This window comes from Tenrec ecaudatus, chromosome 12 (assembly GCF_050624435.1).
Source record: "Tenrec ecaudatus isolate mTenEca1 chromosome 12, mTenEca1.hap1, whole genome shotgun sequence".
Lineage (NCBI taxonomy): Eukaryota > Metazoa > Chordata > Mammalia > Afrosoricida > Tenrecidae > Tenrec > Tenrec ecaudatus.
Genome location: NC_134541.1, coordinates 45765731 through 45788756, shown reverse-complemented (window position 1 = coordinate 45788756; position 23026 = coordinate 45765731). Strand labels below are relative to the sequence as shown.

Genomic DNA, 23026 nt, shown 5'->3' with positions numbered 1-23026 from the left:
TAGGGAGCGTCCTTGTCGAGTTCCCATTCTCCTGGGAAATGTCTGCTGCTTTTCTCCTGTGGAGTGTTACCTTTGCCCTTGAGTATTCATACGTGGCCTTTATTATGTTGAAGAACTTCCCGACTACTCATATATTATTGAAAAATGATTGTTGGATATTGTAAAATGATTTTTATAAGAAATGAGTGTTGGATATTGTAAAATGACTTGTGAATCTATTGATATTATGTGGTTCTTATTGTCTTGTTTATGTGGCAGATTACAATGATTGTTTTCCTAATGAGATGTTCTTAATCTTCTATTTTGCTTATCCTTTTCCAAGAATGTGCCCTTTCCCAGGTTTCCCTCCTGATAACATTTAACAAGTACTTAGATGAAAGACTCTTCTGAGTACAGTCTTCCAAGACAGATCATGTTTGTTCTTCTGGAAGTCTATGGTATATTCAGAATTCTTTTCCAAGACCAAATTCAAGTGTGTCAGTTATTCTTAAGTCTTCCTTATTCATTGTCCAGTTTCACGTGCACATGAAGTGATTGAAACCAGGCTGGCTTGAGTCAGGCCCACATACGGTAGTGACATCTTTGCTTTTTCCCCCCTACATCAGATTTGTCCAATGCAATATGTTCATTGGGTTCTTGACTGCTACTTTCATGGACAGTGATTGTGATCCTGGTAAAATGAAATCCTGGACAACTTCAACCTTTATTTCATAAGGTTGCCAATTGGTTTGTTTGTGAGGATTTATATGTTCTTTATGTTAAGATTTAATGTATTCGGATGGCTGTGGTATTCATTTATAAATGCTTTAGGTCCTTTTCATTGAGCAATAGTTTCATTTTAAAAAAAAGATTTTCTCCTATTTTGAGGGGAGGAGTTTATAGAATCAGGGTTAATTTTTCAAATGTTTGGTAGAAATCTCCAACAAACCTTCTGCATTCAGTATTTTAGAGTAGGACCTTTAAGGGGGCAGAATTTAAATTACTGGTTAATTTTCTTTCATATTTATGAGGTTACTTCAAATTCATATTATGTGGTTTGTGGTGGTCTTTTTTCTTCAATGAATGTTTTATCAGACATAAAATCGATGTATATAGTTTTTAATAAAATTTCTGTTATTCTTTTGATGACTTCCAGTTCTGTAACAGCAGCTCCTATTTCACTCCTGATATGGGCAATTTATGCGGTGTCTTTCGTGTTTCCTCCCCCTACCTGTCTTGCTAGAGGATTGTCTATTTATACTTTAAAAGAATCAGCTCATTGCTTCTTTGCTTTTTCACTATTAAAAAATTATTGTCTATTACTTTCTTAGTCCTACTTTGGGCTTACTCTTTACTTCTTTTGTATGTTTTTGAAGTGACATGTTAACTTACTTTTTTCTAGCATGCACGTTTCCAGCTACAAATTTAGCTGCGAGCACTGCTTCAGTGTGCTTCAAAATTTTTGATGCATCATATTTTAGTTAACTGTATGGGTTTCTATTTGGCCCATGGATTATATAGACGTGTTTTCCCAGATTTAAAGATTTTACTCTTATCCTTCTGTTATTAATTTCCAGTTTGAGTTAGTGTTCACCTTCTCAAGGACAGAGGCTCCCTTAGCTCCCCCAAATCTATCCTCTCTTTTTCTCCCCTCACTCTATGCTATGATCCATTCTGTATGTACTTAGTATTGGGACAGGGGTGGGGAAGTTTTCTTAATTCTAAATCATCTTTAGTATAAGGGTATCGGGCTTTACACTTTCCAGATTATTAACACAAATGGTAATCATGTTCCACCTTAAATGGAAATTGGACCTTGATTTATGCCTTCCCTTGACATCATTTAACCTAGCTTAAATCCAGATTGGCTTTAGTCCTCAATTTACACCCAGTATTTAGCTCAGCATTTCTTGTAAAGTTTTAAATGTTTTTAAAGTGGTGCTTTTCATATTTTATTCAGGATGTTTTGATTCTCCGATGGAAGAATTATTCTGAATAACAGCCTGTTGTGATCCCAAAGTTTCAATATTATATTCCGGTTTGTAATTTCTCTGAATAAATTAGCTGTTACAAATATGAATATCAAAGTTTTACATTTCAATTACACACACACACACACACACACACACACAAGAGCAAGGGGCCTTGGTGGCATAGTGGGCTACAGGTTGGCCTCCTAACAAATTAAGCAGTTGGAAACCACCAGCTGATCCACAGGAGAAAGTTGAGGCTTTCTACTCTTTTAAATGATTGTCAGCTTTGGAAATACACAGGGGTAGTTCTCTCCAATAGGATGGCTAGGAGTCAGAACTGAATCAATGGCAGTGAAATATGTATTTACATAGGATTATAAGTTCTGTATGGATCATAAAGTTGCTTTGGTCTTTTGCTTCTTGGTCATATGATGAAGATTCAAATGAACATTTAAAAAATGGAATGAAAAGGTAATGGAATATGTTCCTAGACTTTTAAAAGTTGCCTTATATTTTCAGCATCCTCTTTTTATATTTATCAACATATGCAAACATTTTATATTCAGTATCTTTTAATTTCTGGAACTGGGGTCTTTGTAGGTTAGCTTCTGCTTTCTGGTATCTGCCCATATATTTCTGAAGTGTTATGAAATTTTTATTTAAAACTATGGGCTCATGTAAGGCGAAACCCTGAAATTCTTTAAGGTCTGGGTAAGTTATGGTGTCTTCTCCAGGGAGCACTGAATTTATGTTTGGAAGCTTTTTAAGAAATTACCACAGGTAGATCACGTTTAGCTTCTCTCCCCCTCCCACCACCCAGGCCACACAGGTAATAAAAATTCCCTTAACTCTCTGAATGACCTTCTTGACCAGGAGTTTTCAAAGAAGACTTCCTTCTTTACATTTAGAGCCAAAGCTGAGACTTGCAAGTTTGCAATTTTTGGGGTGTGTGTGGGCTCTTTCTAGTTCTCTCTCTCACTGGGAGTAGCACCTTTTGGGGTTACCTTGTTTTAGTACAGATGAGCCCCGGTATGCTTTCCCCGCTACTCTGTTGCCAGGCTGCTGCTGTTTTCCTGATGCAGAGTCCTTCAAAGGCAAGGAGAGGTGGCAAGAATTAGCAGATAACCCTGGTTACTTCTTCATGGTTTCCTTGTCTTTCTGGATTGGAGCTTTACTTTTTAAAAAATTGTTTTAGCTTTATTTCACTTATCTGATACCTCAGTGAATATTGCAATCAAACAAAACATTGTACAAAGTGCATTCTTAAGGGTTTTATTCTGGGAAGACTCTTCAGGGTATCTAGTGCACCCTTTCTATTTTTCTTAAATGTTTTTTTAATGTTTCCTTTATAGGATTCAGTTTAGCTGCATTTAAAAGAAACAAGAGGAAATTAGAAATGGCAGAAAGGGTGGAAACAGATTTCATTCAACTAAAGAAAAGAAGACAATCAAGTGAAAAGGTCAGGAAGTATTTCATATATTATCAATGCATCATAATATTTCAAGATGATTACTGTCCAGTGGAATATGATACTGGCTACATATATAAGTTTAAGCTTTCCAGCAGCTACATTAAAAAAACAGGTGAAATATATTTTATTCAACACATGGAATATAAAATAGTTTCCTCATGTAATCTATGAAAAATTACTATTGATCTATTTCAAATTTTATTTTTAATTAATTCTTTAAGAGCAGTGTGAATCTGGTACTGACAGCAAGTATTTCCCTTGTATTTAGATTTCTTAAAATTAACTGTTAAAGGGGGAGCATGAAGGGAGGGGGAAAAATGAGAAGCTGATATCAAGGGCTCAAGTAGAAAGAAAAGGTTTTGAGAACGATGATGGCAACAAATGTACAAATGTGGTTGACACAATGGATGTATATACGTATGGATTGTGATAAGAATTATGAGCCCCAATAAAATGATTTAAATAAATAAAACTCCTCAAAACTGACCAAAAAACTCACAATTTTTCTTTTAAAAAAAATCATTTTACTGGAGGCTCGTATAACTCTTATCACAATCCATACATATATCCATTGTGTCAACCACATTTGTACATTTGTTGCCATCGTTCTTAAAACATTCTTTCTACATGATCCCTTGATATCTACTCATTTTTTACCCTCCCTCCCCACACCCCCCTCCCTCATGAACTCTTTGATAATTTATAAATCATTATTATTTTATCCGATGTCTCCTTTCACCCACTTTTCTGTTGTCCATCCAGCAGGGAGGAGGTTATATGTAGATCCTTGTAATCGGTTCCCCTTTCCCCCTCAACCCCCACTCCACCCTCCCAGTATCGCCACTCTCAGCACTGGTCCTGAAGGGTTCATCTGTCCTGGATTCTCTGTGAGAAACACAATTTTTCATACTCAAATTATTCCAAATCGACAAAGTATTTTCCATGAATTGAATTGTCTTTTTAAAAATGAAAATATAATTAAATTTAAAATTGTGCTTTTCATTTGCATTAGGCATATTTTAAGTGCTCCTAACTAGGTGTGGCTCTTGACTACTGTTTTGGCCTTTGTTGCTCAATGCTGATTTTTCATAAGATTATTCAGGGGTGATTATGTGTATGTGTCAGAAGATGACGCTTTCTGCTCCCATAAAAACATACAATTTCATAAATCCACAGGAGCAGTTCTAGTCTGTTCTACAGGGTTGTTACGAGTCAAAATTAATTCTGTGGCTGTCAGTTTGGTTGGGTTTTTGATAGGTATGTCTATAAGAAAGCAAACATGTGCCGACTCCTCACTTGTCCACATGGTTAGGTTCCAAAGGTTGACATAACCAAGTTGTTGTGTAAATTGATGCTGAATGAAGAGGAGGAGGATTCTGAGCATGCCCGAGACTGGAGTCTGGGGACTGCTCTTCCCTGGCACTGCTGTGCTCTGAAGTGCAAGGTTCCACATCAGGTCTGGCACTCCGGCGTCGCTGGGGCTTGGTGGCTGTACAAGAGGCACAGTTGGCAGCTGTGCTGTGGGTCAATATGACGGCAGGGGCTGCTGCTAATGCCCAGAAGCACCTCTGCTGCTCCTGCTGGGATGATTGACATAGAACCCCGAGGCTGAGAGCCTGAAGACTAACAGCAGCCCTGACACAGAAGAGGAGTGTGTGCCTGGCTTCTGTTAGACCCCTCAGGTCCCAAATTACCTCCTGGACCCTTCCTTCTTGCTGCAGAATTTGATCCCTCCAGGATGCTGGAAGCAGTACAGCAACTGTCCCTCCCTTGCCCTCTCTTGGGTCCCTCCAGTCACTCCTAGGCCCTTCTCAGAAGGACGCCTCAAACTCTACCTTGGTCACCTCATTAGCATGAACAATTGCAAGATGGCTCCCACGGAGTTGGGGGGCTGTGACTGGTTAGCGGCGGGCGTTCTGGAGAGCAGGGTCCTTTATTGCCAGCCTCACAGACATGGGTGGATCTGGGGGGAAGGGAAGGGAAGGGTGGCTGGCTGTGCTTAATGCACAGTTATTGAATAGTACCTGTCTGATTGTTGTAAATGTGAATGTTGGAGCAGGTGTATTGGGTTGATAAGATTTTTTTTAAAATGCATTCTATACAGAATCCAGGTCAGATAAGCCCCTCAGGTACAGAAATAGGAGTAGCGATACCAGGAGGGTAGAGAGTAGGTGGGGAGAGGAGGGGTAAAGAAACCACAGGGAAGGGAGACAGGCGTCAGTGTTTAAGATATGAAAATAATAATAATTTATATTTTATCAAGGGGTTGTGGGGCAGGGGGGACGAGGACCTGATACCAAGGGCTCAAACAGAATGTAAATATTTAGAAAATAATGATGGCAACATATGTACAAATATGCTTGATACAATTGATGCATAGATTGTTATAAGAGCTCTGAGAGCCCCCAATAAAATGATCTTCAAAAATTCAGTCTACTTATGTGCATCTATTTCTTCTTCTGACATTCTTTTTTTTGCTTGCATACATTAATTGTCTTCATGAATTCATGTATAGCACTCCTTAGGTGTTCTGAGATATAGAAAGAAGTTGAAAATCACAGCATTTATGCTCAGCCTTATGACATGGGAGTAGTTAGTACTTATTTCATGATGGACATTTCATTTGATATCCTTTGATGATTAATTCTTGCACCATTGCATCCATAAATGTTTCTATTTTTATCATTGTTTCCTATAGTTTATTAGCCATATGTAAATACTCAAAATCACCTTTAAGGGTAATAGATAATTTCTCAATTATTTACCTTGTGGGACAATGATCAGTTTATTCTAAACATCTTATACCTACTGATAGAGGTAAGTAGGGCTTTAGAGCTAAGTGAAAGACCAGTAATCCAACTCTGGGGAAAGCAGATAGTAGTATGGCTTTGCTTGCTGCCTTTCTGAATTCTAAGTGGCTCTTGCTAAGCGGATTCAGGGATTCTAGTTATGTTTAAACAGTTTGTGTTGAAATTTAGCTATTGTGAGTCTTTAATCATTAAAAAACTAAGTTTATATACTCATTTACTCTCTCATCCGATGAGGAGATAGGACGTGTGCAGTTGACTAAGTCCCCTTCAGTCAGTCCCCACATTCCAGAGGCCTAAATCCAATGTCACTGCTATCATTCTATGTGATACTTACGTAAAAGAAAGAGTCATGTTGGCTGTATTTTTAAAATGGTTATGAAATTTAGTTTTGGTGAGTCAGTCAATCAAGTTTTATCAATGCACACACCCATTTAATGTACAATCTTATGAAGATACAGGGCATGTGCAGTTGTCTGTGACCTTTTTCAGTCAGTCCCCACCCTCTATGCACCCACGGCCATCGAGTTGATTCTGACTCATAGTCACCATGCACAGAGTTTCGGTGGCTGTGAATCTTTATGGGAACAGATAACCAGTTTCAAGGGCCAGCCTTGCAGTTTGCAGTCTCTTTCTTATCCTCTATCTCCACCAGGGTTCTACCCTCTATGTTGTTGTTGGTGCGTGCCTTTGAGTTGTGCCTGACTCATCCCGACTCATTGTATTCTAGAACTCACTGCTGCCCAGTGCCATCTTCATAATTATTGATGTTGAGCCCATGGTGGGCTCCATTTCATTGAGGGTCTTTTCTTTTGTGCCCCGATAACATTCTAAAATACACTAAATAATGCTTCACCATCATTGTTTCTAAGGAACATTCTAACATTCTAACATTCTAACATTCTAACTGTATTTCTTCTGGCAGTTCTCAGTAATTTCAGTATTGATGACAAACGGTTTAATTCAATTGTATCAATTCTTCTGCTTTCCTTAATCATTGTCCAGCTTTACATACATATAAAGAGATTGAAAATTCCATGACTGGACCTGGTGTACTTTATTCTTTTGCTCTTAGAAATGTTAAACAGGTGTAGGTAAGCAGATTTGCCCAGTGCAATATGTAGTTTGATTTTTTGATGGCTACTTTCATGAACACTGATTATAAAGGCAAAATGAAATCCTTGACAACTTCAGTCCTTTCTCCATGTGTTATGATAGCTGTCTGTTGGTGCAGCTGTGAGAATTTGTTTTCTTTACAGTGAGTTGTCATCCATACTGCGGACCACAGTCCTTTTCTTCATCAGCCAGTGCTTCAGGCCCTCCTCACGTTCACCTCACCAGGTTGTGCCATCTATATATCACAGGTTGTTAATAATTTTTCTTCAATCCTGGTGCACATTCATCTTTATACAGTCCAGTTTCTTAGACTTGGAGCCCTTTGCTGATGAAGATCCAAGATGACAACTCAGTGTTAAGAAAACCAACATCCTCACAACTGGACCATGAGGTAACATCATGATAAACAGAGAAATGATTGATATTGTCAAGGATTTTGCCTTACTTAGCTCCACAATCAATGCTCATGGAAGCAGCAGTCAAGAGATCAAATGACAAATTGCGTTAGGCAAATCTGCTACACAGCACCTCTTTATAGTATTGAAAAGCAAGGATCTCACTTTGAAGACTAAGTTATGCTTGATCCAAGATTTGGCATTTTTAATTGCTTCATGCATGTGAAAGTTGGACATTGACTAAGGAAGACTGAAGAAGAACTGATACATTTGAATTGTGGTACAGGAGAAGAACACTGAAAGTTCCATGAACTGCTAAAAGGACAAACAGAATAATCTTTGAGGAAGTATAGCCATAGTGCTTTTTAGCAACTTCATGTTACATACTTTGAACACAGTGTCAGGAGAGACCAATCCCTGGAGAACATCATGTTTGGTAAAGAAGAAGGTCAGCAAAAAAAAAAAATAGGAATGCCTTCAAGGAGATAGATTGACACAATGACTGGAACAAACGATTCAAGTTTAGTAATAGTTGTGAGGATGGCACAGGATTGGGAAGTGCTTCCTTCTGTCATGAACAGATTGTAATGGGTTGGAACTGACTCAATGGCACTTAACAACAAGAACGACTCAGTGCTATCCATCATTTTTATCAAGATAGGAATTACTGATACTCTGTGTCCTGGTATAGACTAAAGAGGAATATTTTTTAAATCATTTTATTAGGGGTTCATACAACTCTTATCACAATCCATACATCAGTTGTGTAAAGCATATTTGTACATTCATTCCCTTTATCATTCTCAAAACCTTTGTTCTCCAATTAAGCCCCTGGCATCAGCTCCAAAAGAGGAATATTTTAAAATGAATATTGAAGGTTAGATTAGGTTAGATAATATTGCCATTCAGACATGGGAGGATAACTGTAGAATGTTTAGTGTTATGGTAAGAAGTAGAAATCAAGAATTTCCTTAACCCATCTTTTCTTTTTATTCCCCCCAAACCCTAAGCAAACAAAAACCAAATAATGAAATTCATGGCCATCAAGTCAAATCTGACTCTTAGTGATATGGGACAAAGTAGAACTCCCCGTATGCTTTTCCAAGGCTATTAGCCTTTATGGGAGCAGTGTTTAGGTGCCATGGAGTTTGTTCAGACCCATACCACCTTAGGTACTACAGAAGGAAATCATCCTGAGGCATTCTTAAAACTGTTTCTATCCCTAAGTACATTATAGCAACCACTGTGTCCATTCCTTTGGTTGAGCGCCTTCCTCTCCCTTGTTGCCCCTCTTTTACCAAGTATGATGCCCTTCTCCAGGAACTGGTCTCTCCTTACAGCACGTCCTCACATGTCCGGAGTATGTAAGATAAAATCTTATCATCCATGTCTTTAAGGGGCATTCTGGCCCCAAGTCTCCCAAGACAGTTCTGTTTGTCCCTTTTAGCAACTCATGGTACTTTCGTGATTCTTTTCAAGCAACACGAATAAAATGCATAAATTCTTCTTCAGTCTTGCTTATTCATTGTCCGACTTTCACATGCCCATGAGGTAATTGAGTTGGGTGCTGCTTAGTCCTCAATGTAATATCTTTATTTTTCAATACTTTAGAGAGATTTTGTGCAGCAGATTCACCCAGTGCTGTTGTTCTGGACGGCATCAATTCTGTACTTCTGACTACCCCTCGCATGTGTGTGTGTCTCTAGGATGCCCACGATGCCTCTGGCCCCAAGCAGGGACCAACAGGGAGGAGAGAAAAATACAATCATGTGTATGTCTGTTAAGGATGATTATCCACTTAATTTATTTACTACTACAAATAGTCTCCATTAAGTTAAGGAATAAAAATCCTTACCCATGGAGGGCAGTATAGCACAGTTAACAACTAGATAGATACCAAGGACCCTCTCTTACTGATGCCTTAGAATCTTCACTAGACCACCTGCCAACTTTGCAGTTCAGCAGTGAAGGGTGGATTAAGGAAAATAAGAGTTTGGGAATATTTTCCTAGAGGTTGTGAGAGTAACCATAGTCAACGATGAATTGTGGACTTAACGAATTTGAACATTTGAAGTCTGAGTTTCGTTATTTTAAAATGAAAATAGTGACATTTTGCTCCCTTAACAAGACTCTTGCTAGGAACAAAAGTGATAATGGATCAAGTGCTTTGCGACTACAACCAGTTTTAGACACTATAGTCTTTGTCATGTGACTTTCATCTTTAAGGTTATTCAGGCTACGACAATGAAAGCACATTCTTTGACGATAGCTTAGTGGTTAAGAGTTTAACTGCTTACCGAAAGATTGGCAGTTCAAGCCTACCAACTGCTCCACAGAAGAAGTGACATGGCCTACAAATTTCAGCCTGGGAAATCCTTTAGGGGCAGTTCTTCACAATTACACACAATACTCAAGTTAATTACTATGGATGGGATCTTTAGTAGAGAGTGAGAAGTTGGTGAGAGAAAATCAAGAGTAATGAATGAAGATGGTGAATTTAGGCATTGTTTGAATGGAACATTTGAGCCATGTTGAATAGCGGGAAAAACAATCATAATATTCAGAATTAACTTTAATATTTGCAAAGCTTTGTGTTTAATGCTGACCTACAAAAATTACTGTGATTCAATTCTTCAATTTAGTGGATGGTGTGGGCCAGAAACTGTGCTAGAGGTATTGGCTGTATAGCTTTGAGAGGTCTTCTCTCTTGGCATAAACAAAATATGTACCCACAAATAAGAGACCACTAGATAATGAGCTGATGGGCCAGAAAATTATAATTTTGAGAGGAAGTGTAGTAATTTTTAAAGAAACATAACAGGAAAGGACTCATAGCTATTTTCTAAACAGACTTGTATTTAGTTTATTTCTCCCTCTCCAATGTGTATAGTTTCAGCATAGTTTTGGTTAGCAAACACTGACAAAGGCTCAGTACTACTGTTTGTTGTGGCTACATAAAAGAATCTATGAATTGGGTATGTAAATATAAATAAAAGGGTAGAGTAGTAATTCTCTGAATATTCACGTTTTTGTTATGAAGTGATAGAGGCAAAGAATATCCTGAAGTACTTTAAAATAGTGAAATAATGTATATTTTAAATGTAAAGAAAACATTGACAAATTTAGAAACTTCTGCTGCATTTAATTTCTTATATCTGTGTGTACTTAATCAAGTAATTGCACAAACATTATCACAGTATCCGTGGAAATTAAAGAAAAAATTTTAAAAAAATTAGTTAAAAATGCATACTGTGCCATTTTATGAATGTGTCAGAATTTGGTTAGCCATTCGGTTATCACTGTAGGTTTTGGCTGTTTCCATGTTTTTCCTATTGTGGAAATTGCTGCAGTAAACCTAGATGTGCATATGTCTGCTTGTGTGCATACTTTTATATATCCAATGGAGAGATTGCTGAGCTGTAAAGCATTTGTTTAAGGAAATGCCATGCAGATTTCCATAGTGGTTGTACAATTCTGCAGCCACGTCACAATGTATAATCATTCCAATCTCTAAGCCTCCTCTCCAACATTTATTATTTCCTGCTTTATTGAAGTTTGCTAAAAGTATCAATGTGAGGTTGTATCTCATTGTTGCTTTAATTTGTATTTCTCTTTTTGGCTCCGTGGATGGCATCTTCAGTAATTTGTCGATTCATGTTTTGTACCTGTTTTTCATTTGAATATTTTTGTTACGATGTTGTTGTTTTCTCTAGAGTGTGGTGATTAGCTCTATAGCTGATGAATCATTACTAAATATTTTTCCCAAGCTATGGGTTTTCTGTTAACTCTTTGGATGAAGTCTTTTGATGTGCATAAATATTCTCTTTTCAGAAGCTCCCAGTGCTTTATTTTGTCTTCTACAATGTGGATATTTTCATTATGTTTAGTAGTGTGTTTATGTCTTGTATTAGGGCCCTTACATTTGTCCTTTTTTTTTTACATTGATGGTTTTTATGGTTCTGCGGTTTCATTGATGGTTTTTTAAATCAATTTATTGGGGGTCTCATATAACTCTTATCAAAATCCATCCAGCTATCCATTGTGTAAAGCACATTTGTGCATTTGTTACCCTCATCATTCTCAAAACATTTGCTCTCCATGTAAGTCCTTGATATCAGCTCCTTTTCCCTCTCTCACTCCCCGCCATGAACCCTTGATAATTTATAACATTATTTTATCATATCTTAGACTGTTCGACATCTCCCTTCACCCACTTTTCTGTTATCTGTCTCCCAGGGAGGAGGTTATATGTGGATCCTTGTAATCAGTTCTCCCTTTCCACCCCACCCTCCAGGTATCTGCACTCTCACCACTGGTCCTGAAGGGATCATCCATCCTGGATTTCCTGTTTCTAGTTCCTATCTGTACCAGTGTACATCCTCTGGTCTAGCCAAATTTGTATTGTAGAATTGGGATAATGATGGTGGGAAGCATTTAGGAACTAAAGGAAAGTGGTATGTTTCATTGTTGTGACACTGCACCCTGACTGGCTCACCTACCTCCTCCTTGCGACCATTCCGTAAAGGTGATGTCCAGTTGCCTACAGATGGGTTTGAGTCCCCACTCCATACTCCCCCTCATTCACGACATTTTTGTTCTTTGATACCTGATACCTCATCCCTTAGATACCTCGTCATCAGACAGGCTGGTGTGCTTCTTCATGTGGGCTTTGTTGCTTTTGAGCTAGATGGCCGCTTATTTACCTTCAAGCCTTTAAGACCCCAGATGCTATACCTTTTGATAGCCAGCCACCATCAGCTTCCTTTGCCACATTTGCTTATGCACCTGTGTGTCCTTTAGCGATCGTAACATGGAGGTGTGCACCCAATGATATGATTGCAACAACTCAAAATGTGCCAAGCCCATTTAAGCATTCTATAAACAAATTAAACAAAAACAGTCTCTACTTAACAATTGCAGTTATGTGAAGACTTATACCATAATCCTATGAACATATTCCCCTCCCACGAAAGTTTGTAAGCCAGCCACTTCATGCTTTGTCCCCCCAATTTTGGGTATCCAATTTTATACTGCCCATTTATATCAACCCAGTGCTCCAAGGAGAGGAGCACATTCTTCGATGTGAAGAATCTTCATTCCAGTTGGAACCTGAGAGTCAGTATCCATAAGCAAAGTCAAATCAGGACAAGCCATCAATAAAGTCAGCAGCAACATGCTTCAATTCACAGGTTCAAAATTCTCATCTCTATCTGGTCGGGGTCTGGTCAACTCAGTGTGGATGCTGCCTCACTTAGCCTCACCAGGGTGCCCATTGGCTGTCTCCCCTTTGAACCATGGGCCCCATCACAAATTCTCAACAACCTGAGCCCCCCTAGGTTCTGCACAACTCAATGAACTTCAGACCAGCCAACCAGCTCTCGTCTGTGAAACAGGTCTAAGGGAGTTAGTGGTCAGACTCAAGTCGTTTCTCTATTGCTGCCTTTCTCTCACTTTTACTCAAGTGGATCCAGGTGGTCACTTAGCAAGCATTTCAGGGTGCCTATGGGCACCCTTTAACTCTTCAGTGTTAGAGAAGAGAGTTCTTTCATGGCTCCAGATTTTCTCCACTTCAGGCACAAATCACTGATTCAAAAGTTCCTTTTTCCCTTCAGTCTGTCAACAGCTCTCTAAGAAAATCTTTTCAAATGCCAATGTCCAGAGCACTCAAAGCACTGGGTGGGGCTTATCTTTTCAAAGAACTTCTTTGTAGGCATGTCCTTCACCCAGTTAAAGATCTAATTTAATGTCTGAAGGCAAGCAGACTTACAAACTCTCTATTTTTCTTCCCAATAATCATTTCTGTCACACATTATATCAATAACAATAGGCAAAAGAAAACTGTAAACCTAGTACAGCCAGAACCTAAACTCAATTCTTAAGTCAAATTCAATCGTTAGCTAAATTATCCCACTCATCTGCAATATGGCCTTAAGCCTTTGACTTAAGCCTCAAGCCAGGGCTGGGCCTTCTGCTGGCCATTTCGACTAAGCACATGGTCTCAGAGAAGTTCAAGGGGCCATTTTGCTCCCCAGGCTCAAAATCTACATTTACCATTCATTTTCACCATTTCAGACAGGAATAATCAAAAACAACTTTTAGGAAGCAAAACCTTCACTTCTCATGTCTTCCAGTACATCCCCCAGTAAATTGCAAGGTCCTATCTGACCTCTGGCTAGTCAAAGCAGAAAACTGCTGTACAGCAGAGGGTGAGTGAACACCCACTCTTCATCTCATGGTTTGTTTCTCACGTAGCCTACTCCCAAGGTACCATAATGATCTGGACTGGGTTGACTAGAGAACAAATCCAGAGACACTCATATACGTATAGGAAAGAACTTTATATCAAGAAAACATCCCAGGCCAGTCCAGATCAAGTCCTTAAGTCTGATTGATAATTAGCCCGTACGTGCGATACTAGTCCATGTTTCTCTTCAGACTCCCACAGCTACATGCAATGACGCAGAAGGCAGGAAGATCAGGCTGGTGGGTGAAGTCTTGTGGATCCAATGGCGGTGGAAGTTTCACAGTGCTGTCTCAAGTCTCCACATAGCTCAATGTGTCTTTGTCAACAAGGTGAAGCAGCGAGAAGAGCAATTTCGTGGAATCATGAAGGCCACGCCAACAAGGACGTATCATCAGGCTGTGGCTTGATGGACATGCTAGACTCCCCCCCTGTACTTATCAAGTTGACATGAAATAACTGCCACAAGTAGTGAAAGAGAAAAGGCATTTTGCATTGATGTGGAGGGTCTCTGGCTCCTCCAGGGACTGGAAGGATAGGAGAAATACTCCTTAGGCAACAACAGTTCTTTAGTTTTAGCCTAAAGAATGGTCCGGAGAAACCTCTAATGATACCCCCTTCCTGGGCGACAGCAAAGAGTTTCAGCCCAAAGAATGGTCCAGAGAAGCCTCTGAAGATGCTCCCAACCCCTGGCACAGCAAGAGTTTCAGCTCAAAGAATGGTCTAGAGAAGGTTCAGGGCACAGGCCCCTAGGCAATGGCAAGAGTTTCAGCCTAAAAATGGTCCAGAAAAGCCTCTAAAGATGCCCCACTTCCTGAACAACAGCAAGAGTTTCGGCCCAAAGAAGGCTCAGGGAGTAGCTCCTCTGGGGGATAGCAGAAGCCATGCCGTGAGAGAAGACCCAAAGAAACTTCAGCCTCAGGGGCAAAAGGCCAAGAAACCAAAAGGAAATAAGGACTCAGAATCCCAGAATCAGAATGGATCCAGGCCAGCAGCCATCAGAACTAGAATTGCCAGGGGTGAAAAACCAGTAATTTTCCATGGCACAAGACCTGCTTTAAATGTAAGAAAGCCTACATGGCAGCTGAGAATGACAACCTTGACCTAGGACAAATTCCTCGCTGATTTTAGAAAGGGATGGGGCAGTGTTGAGGTCCCTGGGCTCCAGGGAATCTTAATTGTTAAAGAAGCTACACTTGTCCCATTAGAAGATCTGCCAGGGAGCTAAAGCAGGAACACTTCAACTCAGAGTGACGGCCCACAGCGAAAGACGTTGACTCCAACGAGATGCAGCTGAGACCAAAAATGTAGATTTTGGCATGTGTGGGGGGAAAGGGGCTCACCCAATAACTGTTACAATACAATTTCTCAGCTGAAGCAAGAGATTTACTTGAAAGAGCTGGGGAGTGGTATTATGTTCCATAGATGACAGCTTCTTTGGGCAATTTCCTTTATTCACTGTGTAGTAGTGGTTAGGAGTCCCTGCGGTAAGTGCTCACCGTCACCAATAAGCCTACAGTGTGGCAGGTTGAAACTACCTTTTGAAGTCAGACCTCGAAAACCCCATGGAGCAGCTCTACTCTGTACACCCAGGTTCATCTGAGTCTGAAGTGACTTGATGGCGAGTAACGGCAACAGTTCACAGGACTTAAGGGCGGTGTTTACACATCATCTTATGCACACTTCATAACCTTTTTAAAAATGAGTTTGTTTGATGCAGGCAATCGCCTAGTTTGACACATGAAACAGTTCAGGGGCACTTTTTTGTGCGTGACTTGCATGTAGTCTGACCTTGGAGTAAACAAAATTAAAATAACATCCAGATCCCTTTTGAGAGACAGTAAGACTTTCGTGAAAGGACTGGAGTGAGCAAGCATCTCATTTCACTGGTTCCCGAGGAGACAGACGGATGTGTAAATACACGTAGCCCTGGTTTGAAACTTTATTCCTTTCCAATTCCCTCCCTAAGGAGGCTCAGTTATATTTCTGGCTGCCCATTGGCCTGGTAAAAGACCAAAGGGTTTTCCAGAAAAAAGACAATGTCCTGGGAGAGGGGTAGCCAGGAAGCCTCAGTCTTGGGCTATGCCCATTCTAACCTTTCTAGTCAACAGTAAATGAACAAAATAAAGAACCCTAACACACTAAGTGCTATAGGGAAGCAATCAGATTAAGAGACCAGCCTCAAGACAAGCCCACTTGAAAACACCTGGCCCCATCTCTGCACCCAGAGGGAACCGGTGGGAGGGAGGAGCCCAAGACACAGGTTAGGTTCGACTTCAGAATAAAGAAGCTAGTTTATCTAGCTCAACAAAATAAACTCTTTTGGGGGTCTAAACCATAATATCTAAATAAAGTGTCCAATTAAAAAAAGGCATTAGAGGCTATCTGCTCGTCAACATTTACGGCCTAGGAAGAGTGGGGTCAAGTCTATGGCGGTGGCTTTATTCTGGGGTGACCACGAGTGGCAGGAAATGGCCGCGTGCTGGGGATGGGCTTCAGCGCCCCCATTCGTACCTCATATGACGCTTGCTGAAAGCTCAGCTAGAGCCTGGGAGGCAGGGATCATCCTCCAGGCTTGGATGACCGCAGGAGCTCGGTGCCATCGCCTCTAGGCACTAATGGCAAGGCCAGCAGTTCAAACTCACCCGCTCCTTCCAGGACGGAAGGAGAGGCGTCCTTCTCGCGTAGAATTCCAGTCTCGGAAGCACACGGCGCAGTGTGACTTGGCCTGACGGGTTCACTGTGCGTTCGAATCCACTCGGCGGCCGCGAGCGGTTTTCTCGTGGTTTGGGCGGAGGACTAGCGAGACTCCGACTCTCTTCTTAGCCCCCGGTACCCAGTGGTCGGCGCCCGGCTTCCGGTCGGGCGGAGGGCGGAGGGCGTCGTTTGGCGCGGCGGCTCTGGCTGAAATCGAGGCCCGGCTGGCGAAGCGCCTCCTCGCACGTGCGCGCGGGGCGGCAGCGCGCAGTCTGGTTCCTCCGGGCCGCCGTCGTTCTCCCGGAAACCACCCTCTGGTCGCGGAACGCGGGCACAGGGTGTCCATTTGCGTTCGCTTCCTGAGCGCCAGCGCCATCCGGGCTTTTTAGGAAACGGAAGGCGCGGAAAAAACTCATGGATTAGGTATCAAAGTTATAATTGCTTAATAAAATTGTTTAGTAGAAGATCATCCATTTGTATATAATATTTTCATGTAGAGTTGATATTAACTCTAAATGTTTGATAGCATTACCCAATAAAGCCATCTGGTCCTGCCTTTTTTGATATTGAGAAGTGTTTTTTTTAATGACTAGATCTAATTCTTCTTTTGTTATTGGTTTGTTGAGATTTTCTGCATCATTTTGTGGTAATTTAGGGTAAATGTATTTCTAGAAGTTTATTCATTCTGAATTATAAAATATGTTGTGATGTGATTCCTAATAACACTGTGTGATTATTTTTTTTAATCTCATTTGGTCCTGTGTTAATGCAGAATGCTACCCTTTTCATTTATTATTAGATTTTGCTTTTTCTCATTCTCTTATTAGGTTTATCAATTTTGTTAATATTTTTGAAGAAACAACTTGTCTTATTGATCTTTTTCTATGGTTTAAAAATTTTTCTGATTTACTTATTTCTGCCTAATCTTTATTAATTTTCTTGTAATATGTAAGGGTTTGATTGGCTAGTCTCTTCCCAGTTGTTGTAATTGATGTGTTAACATGCTTGTTTTAATTCTTTCTGCTCTTTTTGATGTGTGCAATTATTGCTGTAAACTGCCCTCTGAGTACTACTTTTGCAGTATCTCAAAATTTGTCATAGGTTGTAATTTTGCAGTCATTTGTTTCAAGGTATCTTTTGATTGTTCCTTGATTTCTTCAGTTACCCTGTGGTTGTATTGTTCAATTTCCATGCATTTGCTTTTTATTTAGTTGATCGTTCTATGGATGATTTATAGTTTTATGACACTATGATTTAAAAGAATGGGTTGCAGCATCTCTATGTTTTAAAATCAATTGATATTTGCTTTACAGCCTAAAAAAACCATCTATTCTGGAGCACGTATGATGAGGACCAGAAAAAGGTGAAATGAGTTTTTGTTGGTTGAAGTACCCCTATATATGAGATTAAGTTGATTTATTATATTATTTAGTTAGTCCTTTGTTGAGTTTCTCTCTATTTAATTGATCTGTGGTCAAAAGTGATGTATGGAAGCCTCTTCATATTATTGTATTTTGATCAATTTGTCTCTTCATTTCTGTAAGAATTCGATTAATGTATTTTCATGGTCTTTTATTTGGTGTGCATATATTTTGGTTATAGTTTCTTGTTCAATTAAAGCTTTTATAATTGTATAGTGACCTTATTTTTCTCTCATTATGGACATTTTGATGTTTATTTTGTCTGAGATTATAATGTATTTACATTCAGGGTTGTTATTGATAACTGATTTTATTGGAATCATTTTGTTATATTTTTCTATGGTGTTACTGGTTTCAATTTTCTTTTTTTTAATCGTTTTATTAGGGGCTCATGCAACTCTTATCACAATCCATACATACAACAATTGTGTAAAGCACATCTGTACATTCATTGCCCTCATCATTCTCAAAACATTTGCTCTCCATTTAAGCCCTTGGCATCAGGTCCTCATTTTCTCCCCTCCCTCCCCGCTCTCCCCTTTCTCATGAGCCCTTGACAATTCATAAAATATTACTTTGTTATATCTTGCCCTATCCAACGTCTCTCTTCATCCACTTTTCTGTTGTCCATCCCCCAAGGAGGAGGTCGCCAGACTTGGAAGGTAGAATTCGGATTATGACAGTGGGGTGGGTGGGGGGAGCATTTAGGAACTAGAGGAAAGTTTATTTTTCATCATTGCTACATCACACCTTGACTGGCTCGTCTCCTCCCCTAGATCCCTCTGCAAGGGGATCTCCAGTGGCCGACAAATGGGCTTTGGGTCTCCACTCTGCACTTCCCCCTTCATTCACTATGGTAAGATTTTTTTGTTCTGATGATGCCTTATACATGATCCCTTCGACACCTCATGATTGCACAGGCTGGTGTGCTTCTTCCATGTGGGCTTTGTTGCTTCTGAGCAAGATGGCCACTTGTTTACCTTCAAGCCTTTAAGATTCCAGATGCTATACCTTTGGATGGCTGGGCACCATCAGCTTTCTTCGCCACATTTGCTTATGCACCTATTTTTCCTCAGCAATCGTATCATGGAGGTGTGCACCCAATGATAAGATTTTTGTGTTCTTTTATGCCTGATAGCTGATTCCTTCAGAACCACATGATCACACAGACTGGTGTGTTCTTCCATGTGGGCTTTGTTGCTTCTGAGCTAGATGACCGCTTGCTTATCTTCAAGCCTTTAAGACCCAAGATGCTATATCTGTTGATAGCTGGACACCATCAGCTTTCTTCACCACATTTGCTTATGCATCCGCTTTGTTTTCAGCTGTTGTGTCGGTAGGGTGAGCAGCACAGAATGCCAATTTAATAGAAGAAAGTATTCTGGCATTGAGGGAGTACTTGAGGGGAGGCCCAATGTCCTTCTACCTTAATACTAAATCTATAAATATAGGCACATAGATCTATTTCCCCATCCTCATGTATAAATATATTTGCATAAGTACATGTCTTTATCTAGTCCTCTATAAATGCCCTCTGCCTCCCAGCTCTTTCCTCTATTTCCCTTGACTTTTCTCCTGTCCCACTATCATGCTCTGTCCCCACCTGGGTTTCAGCAATACCTCTTCATTACATTACCCTTGATCATGCCCTACCAGGCCTCCCACACCCACCTCACCACCTATATAGATCACTTGTTGTTTCCTTGTCCCTGGGTTTGTTAGCACCACTTCCTTTCCCCCCACCTCCACCTATCCCATGCCCCCCGTCACCCCATAACCATTGGTCCCATCGTTTTCTCCTGTAGATTGTTCATCCAGCCTATCTTATTTAGATCGACCTGCGGTGATAATAGCATGCACAAAAACAAGACAGAGCAAAACCAAGCAACAATGTACAACACAACAACAACAAACCACTGTCAAAGAACAAAACAAAAGAAGAATAAAGAAAAGCTTGTAGTTAGTTCAATGATTATTTGTTGGCCTTTAGGAGTGTTTTCTAGTCCAGTCTGTTTGGGCACCACGCCCTGACCCCAAAGTCCACTTTCAGCATTCCGTGGGGACCTTGCCACTCCATTCCCTTGCTGTTCCGCTGCACTCCCCCAGTGCTTTGCCTTGGTGTGGTGGGATCAGCTCGGGCGCAATTCCCACATTGGTTTCAATTTTCATGAACATTTTTGATGCTGTGTTCCTTTTGTTTGTTGGTTGTCATGGCGATACTCTGCTTTTTTTTGGGGGGGTTCTTATATTATTGCTTGATTTGCTTCCATGATATTCTTTCCTCTTTTTTTTTGTTTTTGTTTTGATGAGGCTTTAATTTTTCTCTTTGATAGTTATTTTTTGTGTGTGTGGTTTTCTTTCCAAACTCAAAAAGTAGTTTGCTGAACAGTTTGCTATCTTCTCTGTTTGACTATTTATTATTGACTTGATTCCCTCTCTGTCTCTCTTTTAAAATCTTTATTGAGTAATATCCATGGTTCCTTGTTTTGATTCAGTTAGTTTTGTTTCACTTGAGAGTATTACTTAATTAGAATGTTCTCTCCTTAGTAATTTCTTTTCTGATAATTTTAGGTTGTTGTCTCTTGTTATATATAGATTTTCTGCTCATTGAATTCTTGTAACTTATAAAGGTAATCTTGTCTTTATAGACTCCTTAATTATTTCCTATGTATACATTATTTTACTTCATATTCATGTTTGAGGGATAATTTTTCTGGATATAAGATTCTTTTTTTGGCAGGACTTTTTTGTTTCAGAATTTTGAATATATAATTTTCTTGTCCCCTTGCCTGAATAGTTTTGGTAGAAAAATTTGCACCTCTTTCTAATTTATTGACCTTTAGATATAATTTTTGGTTCTTTTTGCAGTGCTTCTCTCAGGATTTGTTCTTTTTCCTTTAATATTGGAAAGTGTGATTTGTATCAGTCCTGATTATTTCCTTTTGGAATAACTTGTTTGTGGTTCTCTGGTTTTCCAGAATAGTTACTTTATGCCTTTAGTAGAGCCCTTACGTTTGTCCATACCTTGTTCATTGATGATCTGTGTGGCTCTAGGATTTATAGTTAGATATTTAATTCATCCTGAGTTCATTTTTTATATGATCTGATGATAAATGGGTTCCATTTCATTTTTCTACAGGAGCAGATTCAATTTGTCTAGCACCATTTTTTGAAAAGGCCCTGTCTTATTTATTTATTTACTTACTTTTGTATGACTTTTATTATGTTTAAGAGGCCTGATAGGCATTCAGCAAGGGCAATGTAATCGAGAGAACTTACTGAAACCCAAATGAAGGCTGAGCATGATAGTAGGACAAGAGGAAAGTAAAAGGAAATAGTGGAAAGGAATAGGAGGCAAAGGGCATTTTTATAGGTCTAAATATATGCGTATACATATGCAAATATATTTATATAGGATGATGGGGAAATAGATGTATGTGCATACACTTATAGATTTAGTATTAAGGCAGCAGATGGACATTGCACCTCCACTCAAGTACTTACTCAATGCATAAACACTTTCTAATATGAAATTGGCATTCCATGATACACACCTTCCCAACACGATCGCTGAAGACAAATGTGTGTATAAGTAAAAGTGAAGAAAGCTGATGGAGCTTGGCTATCAAAAGATATAGATAGCGTCTGGGGTCTTAAAGACTTGCAAGTAAACAAGCAGCCATCTAGCTAAGAAGCAACAAAGCACACATGGAAGAAGCACACCAGCCTGTGTGACCATGAGGTATCAAAAGAATCAGGTATCAGGCATCAAAGAGTATAAATTCATAACATTATAAATGTGGATTAGTGCAGAGTGGAGACCCAAAACTCATTTGTAGGCAACTGGACACTCCCTTACAGAAGGGTCACGGGGAGGAGACGAGCCAGTGAGGGTGCAGTGTAGCAACGATGTAACATACAACTTTCCTCCAGTTCTTAAATGCTTCCTCCTCCCCCACTCTCATGATCCCAATTCTACCTTATTAGTCTGGCTAGACCAGAGGATGTACATTGATTGGTACGGATAGGAACTGGAAACACAGGGAATCCAAGACAGATGATCCCTTCAGGACCAGTGGTGAGAGTGGTGATACCTAGAGGGTGGAGGGAAGGTGGGGTAGAAATGGGGAACTGATTACAAGGATCTACATATTAAGTCCTCCCTTGGGAATGGACAACATTAATGTGGGTGAAGGGAGATGTCAGAGAGTGTAAAAAATGACAAAATAATAATAATTTATAAATAATGAAGGGTTCAGGAGGGAGAAGAGTACGGGAAGGAGGGCGAAAATGAGCTGATATCAAGTAGAAAACAAATGTTTTGAGAATGATGAGAGAAACAAATGTACAAATGTGCTTGACACAATGGATGTATGTATGGATTGTGATGAGTTGTATGAGTCCCCAATAAATGATTAAAAAAAGAGAATTCCCATCTATTCCTGCTTTAATAAATTGTTTTTTATCAAGAATGGAATTGGATTTTACAAAATGCTTTTCCTGTGTCATTGATGTAATTATATGGTTCTTTTCCTTTGCTTTGTTGATGTGGTGGATTCCGCTTGTTTTTCTAATGTTGAACCATCCTTGCACACCTGGTATGAATGAGTCCTTCTTGATCATGAAGCATTTCCATTTTCACCTAAAATCTCTACACATTCAGATTAAATCCAGGTGTTTCCTCCTAATTCCATGTAAATTTAATTCAAATTTCAGTTCTGGAATTTAACATATTTTTGACCTGAATTTATCATTCTTTGTCAAATTTACCTTTCATTTTCCATTTTTATAAAACAGTATGTAGATTTATCACTGGGAATTAAGGGGTAACACAACTTTTTTTACTCTCTGTGTAAAGTGACCTGTCACTGATAGATTTTGAAAGACCTCATGTAATTGGTTACCAGTTTTTTTTGTTTTTTTTTA

General features: G+C 39.6%; 1 protein-coding gene across 1 annotated transcript in view; it reads left to right on the top strand.

Annotated features, from left to right (window-relative positions):
- TASP1 (taspase 1) overlaps positions 1–23026 on the top strand; it is a 312710-nt gene that overhangs the window by 112238 nt on the left and 177446 nt on the right. The window contains exon 8 of the mRNA XM_075564008.1: positions 3305–3411. Within this exon, the coding sequence (XP_075420123.1) occupies positions 3305–3411 (107 nt within the window). The remainder of the gene's footprint in view (positions 1–3304; positions 3412–23026) is intronic.